This window comes from Labrus bergylta, chromosome 11 (genome assembly GCF_963930695.1).
Source record: "Labrus bergylta chromosome 11, fLabBer1.1, whole genome shotgun sequence".
In the NCBI taxonomy this organism is placed as follows: Eukaryota; Metazoa; Chordata; class Actinopteri; order Labriformes; family Labridae; genus Labrus; species Labrus bergylta.
In genome coordinates, this window is record NC_089205.1 from 20,924,037 (window position 1) to 20,935,387 (window position 11,351).

General features: G+C 39.2%; 1 protein-coding gene across 2 annotated transcripts; it reads right to left on the reverse strand.

The window, feature by feature from the left end:
* Nucleotides 1-44: 44 nt before the first annotated feature.
* LOC109985755 (rab5 GDP/GTP exchange factor-like) lies at nt 45-7,021 on the reverse strand. Of its 2 annotated transcripts, none has more exons than XM_065960293.1 (9): nt 6,908-7,021; nt 6,104-6,280; nt 5,792-5,967; nt 5,265-5,440; nt 4,663-4,744; nt 4,417-4,549; nt 4,201-4,292; nt 3,812-4,068; nt 45-3,030 (listed from the first exon to the last, which is right to left on the reverse strand). In XM_065960293.1, the coding sequence occupies exons 2-9, from the start codon at nt 6,274-6,276 to the stop codon at nt 2,599-2,601; spliced, it is 1,521 nt and encodes a 506-aa protein (XP_065816365.1). In that variant the 5' UTR covers nt 6,277-6,280; nt 6,908-7,021; the 3' UTR covers nt 45-2,598. The 2 variants fall into 2 exon arrangements, with proteins under 2 accessions (XP_065816365.1, XP_065816366.1); XM_065960294.1 differs by having other exon boundaries at nt 6,104-6,277; nt 6,908-7,017.
* Between the last annotated feature and the right edge of the window lie 4,330 nt (nt 7,022-11,351).

Here is an 11,351-nt window from a genome sequence, read left to right on the forward strand (position 1 = left end):
AAAATCATGACAGTCATGTGAACCATAAATAGTAAGTGCACACGTGCGTTTTCATCTTTTATTAATCATCACACACCCAGAGATGCAAATAATCCAATACTGCCCCAATAAGTTACATTTAAATAAAAGACAGTATTGAGATACTTTCTTCCAAATGATACATTAACAAACCTATAAGGTTACAAAGATGTTTTCATCGTAATGGCTTCTGCATACAGTGCAATATGAATGTATTCAAGCTATTGCATTAAGAGTCTTTGTCTCAAACTATAATTGGACAGCAAATGCACACGGAATATACTGTTCCAAATAAGAGTCTCAAAAAAATGATTCAGACCTATAGTAACAGAAAGAAATCTTAACTCATGAGCAAAGAAAAACCACCGACATAAAACTCTCCCAAACATTTCTTCAACTACATGACTGCAAAACACACAGAAGACATTCATCTGTGCTGCAACAGCCTTCAACACTGTTTTCACCAATGGACCTTTCTATTCAGTATTACAGTCTTTGCTACCTTCATTCCATGAACTCCTCAATTAAAGAGCATTCAAACTACACTGAAGAAAAGTGCTTCAACATAAATTAAATTGGTCGTGTCATTATTTTCCTGAAGTGCAACAAACAGCCTTAGGAGTGATTTTTAAGTCCCGTGTCTAAGGGTAAAACAGCATCATCTGTTTTCACATATACCAAACACACCCACTCTGATTAAAAACTAAAATTGCCTTTAACTGATTTTTTTTTATTTTTTTTTTTAAACTGGACATCCTATGAAACCCTTCAGAGAAGATGAACTAACGGATGAAAATGTTCCTATATTATCATTAGATTCATGTAACAATGTCTTCAAGCAATGTTCATTAACTACTACTGTAAATATTACAGGATTAATGTTTTCCTATTGAATCCAAAAGAATTGGTACCTGCCACTCTATAGAAAAATAAAATCACTTCTGTACATCCAGCTTACGCCTGGATTGAGAGGTCTGGCATAAAAACAAGACTACGATATCCTTAAGCGGAACTGGAGGACTTCATGACTCATTGATTATTAGCGGAACATGTCCATGCAACACACGCTCTCCTTCACACACACACACACTTACTGGCATGCACAACTGCCACACCCGCACATCTCTTTCTTTCCGGATATTTCTCAGAAGGACGGGGGTGGGGGTGGGGGTGGGGGTGGGTTTACATTAATACAGCACAAATCACGATCAGTGATGTAGGGGATAATTTTGGGTGGGGGAAGTTAAGTTTCGCACAACTCAGATTTCTCAGCTTCCTTTGTAAAAAAAAAAAAAGAAAAGAAAAAAAAAGCCCCGGATTTGAGTGAAATGTTATTCCATGTTACTCGAGCAGTAGCGCCCTGTGTGCCGCTTTAAGTCTCCACTTCATCTGGAGACTTTTTAACACAGTAACAAAAATCTTCTGTGAAGGATTAAATATACAACAGAAGGATGTTTAAAAAAAACACATCAAACCAGTTATGCAGTCTGCACAAACGTTACAACAACTCCAAGGATGAAGTACTGAGGTGCGGACGATGATGTGTTCGGAGAGTTTGGAGGGGAGTCTTAGTTTCTGCTGTTTTGTATTTAAAGGAGCCAGTTTAGGTGGTCTGGGCATCGTGTCAGGGTGCCTCCTGGATGCCAAACTGTGTAAAATTTAGAGCACAGTGGGAACAGGGAGGAGGGGGATTATATTTCCCAAATAGCCTGGGAACACAAAATGACTTGGCTGAGTCAACACGTCTTCTCCTAAAACTGTAACAGAAGAAGAAAGTGAGGGGTTTACCAAAGATGCTGCACCGGGTCCTTGACTTAATGACTACAACAATATGCAGGGAGTGATCTATGCCTCTTGGGACATTTTCAGGAATTGCATCTTTGCTGTCTTACAGAAAGTTTAATGAGAAGATCAAGAAGACCAACCGAATGTTTGTCCATCAACATTAAAGCTGTAGCCATGTTGTTGCTAGTTCTGCTTTATTTCCCTGTTAAATTGTTTAGCACCAATACACCAAGTCAAATTCCTTGTATGTGTAAATGTACTTGGCAATAAACCCCGATTCTGATTCTGATGAGACCATTAGTTTAGCACAAGGACTGGAAGCAAGTAGATCACCAAGAGACAAAAAACAAATACTGTTTTAACTAAATCCTTTTAGTAACAAATCAAAAAAATAAAATCGAATGTGGTCATTGCTAAGTTGTAATGGTTTGGCCTGTTTTTTTTACCTATGTGAAAAGCTTGGCTAATAGTTTCTTTCTCATCCAAGCCTTTCACATGGAGGCCAAGCGAAGCTAAGCTAACCGGCTACAGCTTCATATTAACGATAAAAACATAAGAGAGGTCATTCATCTTCTTCGCTCTCTGCTAGAAAGTTTCAGACTATGGTTCACAAATGTTATGTGTCATTTTAGGGCCTTCAGGACAATGCATGGATGGAATAGAGATGTCTGGAGTGAAAATAGGATCCATATTGGATGCCTGTCGTATGTGCACATGGACAGCAAAGGGAGAAGGAGGAGGGTGGAGTGAAGCCTCTTCAGGATTTTTTCTTTTGTTAGAGTAGAGCTCTTCACATCAACCAGCAAACACTTGCGGTTGTAATGGTGGCGGCAGGAGCTCGTTCTCCACATTATCTGCGTCGATTGCTGACGATGCGGCGGACGTTGTCCCGCTAGGAGTGGGTGCAGTCGGGTCTTTTGTCTCTGCAGGGAAGCTCTCAAGGACGCTCTGCACCTTCTGCTCCACTTCGTCCGTCCAGTCGATGAGATCGCTCTCCATCTGGCGAGCCTTCTCCATGACCCGCTCCTGCCGTTCCCCGAGCCCCGTCAGCAGGTCGAGCCGTTTGTGGACCTGACTGAGAGCTGCGCTGCCCGGGGAGCAGGAAGACGCCCCGGAGGCCTGGGGCCAGTTAGGGGATGCTTGGCCTGACATGTAGAGCTCGAACTCCTCTGAGCTTAGGTTCAAAGACTGACCGTCTAGCTTCTCAATGAAGGCCACAGCACAGCACTGGTGAGAGGGGATATAGAGGGTTATTAATACAGAGCTTACACACACACACACACACACTTATCTTCATATTACTGGACAGTTACAAGTCAGGAGAAACAATCAATATGTGGAAAGGGAAGTTAGATGATGCTTCTTAAACACATTCATAGATTTAAAACTTTAAACAAAGAGGTGGTCTATACAAATGACCCATCAACATCAACAGATTTGTTTTATTAAATCATTTGTCCACCCATTTTTACAACATTTACATATGAATAAAGTAAAAGTGGGACCATGGGTTATGGCACATACCATTTGTGTTAGGGGACATTAACTGCTCGTTAATTTCCATATCTATCCCCTCTCATCGCTTTATTGTGTCTCTCTATTGAAACATCTTCAAACATCCTCCAAAAATGTATCTAACCTAAGTATCTACCAATGTATCTAAGTGTCAAGACTTTTGACATCCAGACTCATTCTGTTTTCAAACTTTCTTTTACCCCTATCTAAAGCGAACAGATACAAACACATCAGTCCTGCAAAAAGTCCTTTCATGAAGGACACATAGTTCAGTTTTTCTTAAAACTGTTTTGATGATTTTGGAGGCCCTTGTTTGTGTTTTTGGCTGAACTGAATTGAATATACAGAGATGAAATGAAATTGTCAAAATATTAGAACACCTCTCATTTCAACACAGCAAAGACGACACATGCAATATGAAGTAACGTCGACCAATCAGACACAAACACAACAAACCACATAAATGCAAACACTCATGTTCTAACTGTCTCACCAGATTGGTGAAGTAGTAACCATCCTCTCCAGTCATCAGCCTGCTGGGGTTGCTGAAGCGGGTGATGTACTGGATGTTGGACTGCAGCCGCGGCGGATTTGCTTTCAGCACAATGTAGATGAGCGTAGGGAGGAAGTCATCGGCAGACGCGGCCTCTTTCTTGCTGACTTTGATGGCGTTGAAGATGTGCTTGCTGCAACGGGTGATGCAGGCCAGCTTTTCCTTGGGCACACGCTTTGAATCCATTTCAATCACATCTTAAAAAAGAATGCAGCGAATCAGGGGGGGGACAAACTGTTTGTTTGAAAATCTGACCTGATCTCAACCACCAAGATAATAAGACAATGCCCAACTATGGCCTTGAGAAAATTAGACCTAATGACACTTACCTGTGATGGCTTTGACTACACTATCAGACACCTCCGGGATCTCCTCTTCTACAGGAACACAGAGCATCTCAATGGTGACCCAATGCAAGGCTCTGCAACAGAACACAAAAAGAAACCGTCCTGTATATCATTATGTGTACGTCATTGTTTTATTGCACTCAGAGGGAATGTAAAGAAATCAATGAAGGCTTTTGGGTCAACTTTTATTTTGCTAACCGGATTCTCTTTTGAATGGCCAGGTCTTTCTTCTCATCGTCTGTGGTCTCAGGACAGAAGACTTCCTTGTAAAGACGAGTCATCATGTACTTCTCTACCTCATCCATAACGCTCTCTACGTGATCTGAAGAACCTAGGACAGGCATGCAAATAACAGAGACGTTCTCGGGTTTTATGCTCTGTACAACATCTGGAATATTCATTATTTATAGCGGAGTCCTCTCATGAGGAGACATTAAGCAGTACCTTTGAACTGGGTCTGGAGGCGATCAGAGAGGCTCTGGTAGAAGTCCTGCACACACTCTGACAGCTCATCAGCACCCATGTCCTGAAAAAGGAAAGGGAGGAATCGAGTAGGACCTTAATTATTTGTGTCATGGCTTACAAATAAAAGAATAGTACAGAGTAGACACAGCTACATACAGATGTATTAAGCATGAACTAGACAATGATTATTCATTTTACCGTCATTTTGAAAAAAATAAAATAATAATAATTAAAAAAATTCATGAATGAAAGAGAACATTTTCAAAATATGTGTTTTCCTTTGAGTGGGGTAAAGATGTGCGACAGTCAGATATCAGATATCAGAACAAAACTTTAAGGTGTTAGAAAATAACTGCAAAGTTGTAAACAAATCACAGCAGGTGGTTATGCAATGGTGCTATGTGTAAACATTGATGGACAGTAGTCATGTGTCACCGTTTTAATTCATTGGAATTTATTAGTATTACTAAAAGTTCACATCAAGTGAAAACGCAACCTTGAAGACAAAACGACCATGGGGACACAATTTGTTAAAGGGATGTCTAGACAACTATTGAACATTTCTATCCACTTTGGCTCACCCGCTTATAGACCATGCTCTCTGTAAAGGCCCGGCACTGTTTGAAGATCTCCCTGCCAGACTTGAGAGGCTTGAGGAAATCAATGAACTCTCGGGTCGCATGGTCGCTGTCAACGGAGGAATGGCGGCCCGTAGAGGAGCTGGGGCTTGGGCTGGCCTGTGCGTCGAAAGGAGAGTCTGGGGGGGGGGGGGAGACATGGAATGATGCTTGAGCCTTCAAAAACAGTTTGGACTGACAATCGCTGGCAACCTCATATTTTCAAGTTAAAAAATTAGGAAGTGGTTTATGAATACAGATTATTAGGCAAAAGTTTCAATGACTCACTCTGGTTTTGTTTCTCTATATTTTTTCCAGTAAAACATGCCAACAGTACCAGAGGCAGGCAGGAAAATTGATCAATTCAGCATAAAAATAAAAATAAACTATTGCCATGACTTGATAACATCATGTATCGATTAACTAACGAACAATACTCTAAAAATAATGACTGAACACTGTGCAGTTTAATGTGTGTAATACTAAAGTACCCTTTTTCGGTGGTGTTTTTGTGGAAGGACTAAAAAACTTTGTGACGGTATGGACTTTGCTCGACTTCTCCTTAGTTTTTCTTTCCTCGAACTTGCTGAAGGGCGTGATGGCCGACTGCTGTGATTGGGGCTTCTGATGCCTGCTTGCATAAGCTTCCTCTTCCTCTCTCTGCAGCCTGGAAGGGAAATTACATTTTAATATCTGTAAGATGGACACTACAGCGTGACAACATACTGAGGAGTAAAAAAAAAAATAAAGCAATAAAAAAAAGGACAGGGATTGCAACACAGGGGACAGAATGAGAGACTAACTTTTCAGCGAGCGCCCAGTCTTCTTGAATCTGCTTTTGCTTTTCTCGCTGGTTTTCTTCTCGCCAGCACTTTGAGCAGAGGCCCTGCCAAGCTGTGTTGCCATAGAAGCCACATCCTTTCGTGCAGAGCAGCTCTGATTGGTCCAGGTGGATCCCGCGCCGCTGGCTCATCATCCTTCTTCACCAAAGTTAAGCGAGACAGAAGAGAGTGAGTAGAGAGTTTAAACGTGTGAAAAAGAGAAACCCCTCTGCTGCTCCTCCCTTTAAAATCTCATATTTCACGATCAAAAACTTCGTTGACTATTTAATCCAAATACCTCCACATTTCTCTTAACAGACAGAGTAATGTAAAACAACAAGATCTAAAATATCAAAGCTAATAAAAGCCTCTACTGCTTTTTTTTTTTTTTTAAATGTATCTTCTGTGAGCAATCTCCAACTTTGACCTTTCTATTTGTGAGCTAATATCAAGAAGCTGCTTCTCACAGCACTCAGGTGATGTTACCTGAAACACACTGAGGTATAAACTGTAACAAACACGTCCTGTCACTCTACTTATATAGGTGTAACGTTTGAAAAGGTCCGAAACTTTTCGTAACAGCGTATCATACTAAAAAAAAAAAAGCGAAATACAGCAGCTAGTCTGAAGCTATCGTCCACTGTTTACTTTAGCTCATTTCAGAGCTAGGTAACCTTAGCTGAGTAGCTCATTTAAAAAAACGATGATCGAGGTTGGATGCGTTTATTTATTTTTTTTAAGTCAACACACTGTCTCATGTCGCAGAGTAAAATAACATAAAACAACCTTGTCGTCGCTACAACTCCAGCCTGCTGTTGATGGATGTTTACACTAGCCAAGCATCCAGCTAGTTTTCTTCTACGACCATTTTGTCTTGGCTGTTGTTTCTTCTTCGTTGGAATTAAAATACGTCACCAAATAGATGAAATACGGTTTAGCGCCATCTAGTGCTAGGATAGGATAGGATAATACTTTATTGATCCTCCAGAGGGGAAATTCGGGCGTTACAGCAGCACGGACAAGAAAGCTCAAATACACATTAAACAGAATAGATAAGATAAATAAAAACAGGGGGTATATACAGTACAAAATGAATGATGAAGTTAACTGGGGGGGATTGAGAATTGAGACAGTATTTGCAGAGAATGACAAGATAAAGTGATTAAAGTGACTTGGTATGATAAATAGCAGCAAGTAATGAAAACAGCAGAGAAGAGAGGCAGTGTTGTACCACAGTAATGCAGAGATGTAGGTGAAATGCAAAAGTTCATATTCCTAAGAGATGTGGGGGAAATCATTTTCACAAGCCTTACTCTTCTACCAATCAAAATTAGCCTCCTTGCCAATTTCTGTGAGGCTATCTGACTTCTTATGTAGGTTATTTTTTGCTGGTGTGTGTTCACCTATAGCTCAAAGTCAACATCACTCTTCAGAAACACCATTAGCTGGTAATACTAATCCAAAAAAACCCTAAAAACTAAAAAAACAAACAAACAGGAAGACAGATATCAGCTCAGAAGTCGGTCCAAAGTTTGTTTTATTATTGGCCACAGTACATTAAGTGTAATGTAAAACTTTGCCAGAGGGTAAGGTCAGAGTAAAGGTTCTGGGAATGGTTTACTACGTTGAGATAATCAGTATTCAGATATCAGCCTCTTCTGATATTTTATGTGTGCGTCGTAATCAGAATCAGAGGGCAACAAGAAGGTAAAGGAAGGGATATGAAATGCACCATGTAAACTGAGTGTTTATTTGAAAAAATAAGTCTAAAGAAAAATGGTTTATCTAATACTAGATTACTGGGAACCATATATGGCTGTACAAAAAAAATGTTTATAAAGATATTTCACTGCACCCAGTGTTATTCTGTGGATGTATTTAGGATGTTTAAGCTTTCATGCAGATAATAACCGTTGCTCAGTTGAATTCCCAGATTCATTCATATTCTACCAACCAGCTTGATCATCTTCATCTTCCTTTTTATAAAAATAAACACGGTTAAGTTTTCCCTCAGATATCTTGGGGCACAAATAATCCACAAGGTTTAAGTTTTGCAGATCTATATCTATATCTATATATAGTCTATATAAATATATATATATTTTCCCATTAACTTACTCATTCACACCTATTTCATTGATTAGCTGATAGTGGGTTAAATTTTCACTCTTTTTATTGTGTGTGTGTGTGTGTGTGTGTTTATACGTGTATATTTAATTTTGTTCTGAAATTGTGTAATTCTATTTGCTTAGTTGTTTTATTTGTCTCTTAAGAGGTGAGGTCTCTTGTATAAGCCAGTTGGCTTCTTGACCTCTCCTGACACACCTTCATAATTTTTTTGTTATCCTATTTGATGTATTCTTATATATGTCTGCTAAACAAATAAATAAATAGAATGAATAAATAAATGTCAACACTATTGTAAAGTTGTAGCTGGTCGAGGAAGAGCTATTGAAATATAAGCCTTTAAACTAACTCCATAGTTGAATCCATTATTTTTTCAATCCCCTGCTTAAAAAGGTTTAACAGTCTGAGGAAGACACAAAGCACCTCAGTCGTTAATAACAGGTTTGTTGTTGTTGTTGTATCTGTTCCTCGCTTTATGCCTGCAACTTTAGGGGCGGTTACTTTCAGATGTGCTTGATGACGTAGTACAGAGGCCACTGAGCCAGATGTTTCCGTGTTGTTTGGAGAAACTTAGGATTTCTTTTTTTTTTGTTTTAGCATGTTGCTTGGATGCAACCAGGTAGGCTAACAACAACAAACGAGAAGTATAGTACTCGAGGACAACGTGCATAAGAAAGACTTTACGTGAGGAGTTTATGAAAGAATCTAAACTCGTTGCAATTTTGTTAAGAAACGATTTGGTGACACGAGGATTTGGAGTGATGGCAGGTGAGACGCTTTATGGACTTCAATTGCACTTAAGCAGCCAAACAGAACTTGGAAATTGCAAGTCAATTTACGAAAGGTACAGCAAGCATGAGAGTGATCTATGGGAATATGATGACAGTAAAGAAGGACAGATTTCACTTTCATTTGCGCCCTCTTTGACCAGTCTGCTGCAGCCAAACAATCTAATGACTTAAACAAAATAGTTCAAAATGAAGGGCGTGGCCATATTCCGCACACTGCTGGGAAACATGAAGTAAGTTACTATAACTCAGCCAGGACAAAGGCAAGAAAGAAACAAACTGCAGAATTTAAAAATAGCATAATCACTTTCTGAAAATAGTGTTCACACATATTTGTTACATGGACTTCCTGTTACATCCTGTAGGTATGATTTAGCCCACTTTCTTTTCTTCTGTAATGGTTTCAACCTGACTCTTCCACCTGCACTTTTAAGTTTCATTTCTAAAGAAAAGATCAAATGGATTTGCGAATTTAATAACAATGAACTCATGGTTTGCAACTTTCACCCTCATCTTTAGATTACTTGGGCAACTTAATAATTATAAATCAAATATGAGTCAGTATTAATACTTTGTTTCCCTGACAGTAAAATAAAACTTGTAGGCCATTGGCTGGCTATTTGATAAAGTTACAGTAATTTGTTTGGTGATTTAAAAAAAGGAAAGCTGAATCAACAATCGAACAGTGAGTTGTTGCTATCATCTCTGAGACAAGCTCACAACATGAATCCCCGAGTTGAGTATGACTTTATTTTTGACCTGATATCTGTACATATTAAGATTATCGATGGGAGTTTGTTGCTCAAGAGAAGCTAGAGTATTAGTTTATTTTCACAATGTCTCCAATCACCTTATTTTGAAAGGTATAAATTCCATGTTTCATTTTTTTTTCACCTAGATAAGGAGCTCGCCCGCGTGAGGAACAGGTTTGTGGATAAGGCCACCAAAGAACTGATAAATCAGCTCCTGGACGACATTTTGGAGGATGAAGTCCTGAACGAAGGGGAGAAAGACTCGATCCTGGAGGAGAACGTGAGCAGAGCGGACAAGGCACGCTGTCTCATCGACACTGTGAAGAAGAAAGGAGACACAGCCAGCAGGAAGATGATCACTCACCTACAACGTAGAGACCCTACACTCTACTCTGAACTGGGTTTTTAACCAGGTGAGCTGGCGTATTACATCAAGCGGGCCAACAAGTGAGAATGTATGCCCCACGTCAACAGAATGCAGACTGTGCTTCAGTGAACATGTTCCTGCTTTTGTTGAAGTCTGGCCTTACATCTTTCACTTCTTTGTGTCACTCCCTCTCCAGCTGTTGTTCCCTGCATGGTAATGTATATTAAAGCAAACATTACCACACTATAACAGGGGTGAATAGTATATTGGTCAGGGACTATTTCCTGCTGTGGATTCATATTTCAAGAAGCAGGATGGTACATGTAGGTTTGACTCAAAATAAACAGAGGAGAATGTTCATTGAATTAAGAGAAAAAACATGAATACAGTCCAACAGTTTGGATCATTGATGTTTTGTTTTTAAAAATTGTTTTAGTCAACAACGGAGTCAACTTTAGACTTATTGTTGGTACTGATCTTTAAATGGCTTCTGTTCAAAATGAGAAAAACAGACACTTGCGTACCCAGATAAATACTTCATTTTAAACAATATACTGATTTGTGTGTCTTGACGTTTTTAGGCACAGAGTCTCAAGAGAAGCACAACTCATCGCTCTTCAATGCCTCCTGCAGGTGCACCATGGACGGAGGAGATTGGACATGTTCGTCACATTTTATCATGCTGTATTTAAAGCCATGGAAGATAATGGAACCTGTTTACTTTTACTATTAATGCATGACATCTGTTTTTCTCCACTAGAGGTGAATTTACAAACTTGGAATCTTTGACTGTCTGAATCCCAATGCATGCTTTATATATTAATGCATTTTCCTTTTATTCATTTTAACGGATGGAAATTTGGGGCTCATTTGTTCATTTTTATACTGTCAGGAAAAGTTTTAAAAAGGTTCTAAATGCGACTTCCATACAGTTATTAAACATACAATATTTACTGGTTATGATAAATGTATTGAATTGTCATAATGGTTTTTTTTTAGAAGTAATGGGAATGATGACTTTGAAATTTGAGGCAACTTTTTTTAAATGTCAGAGAAGGGACTTAAACCACCTCAGGGATTTCTGCTCTGGGATTTTAATTCAAATGAAATGCAATGTGTGATGATGATATATTCACTCAAAATAAAGTCTGTTTTCATCATACTTATTTGATTGAAATAGCCCATTTCTATGATCT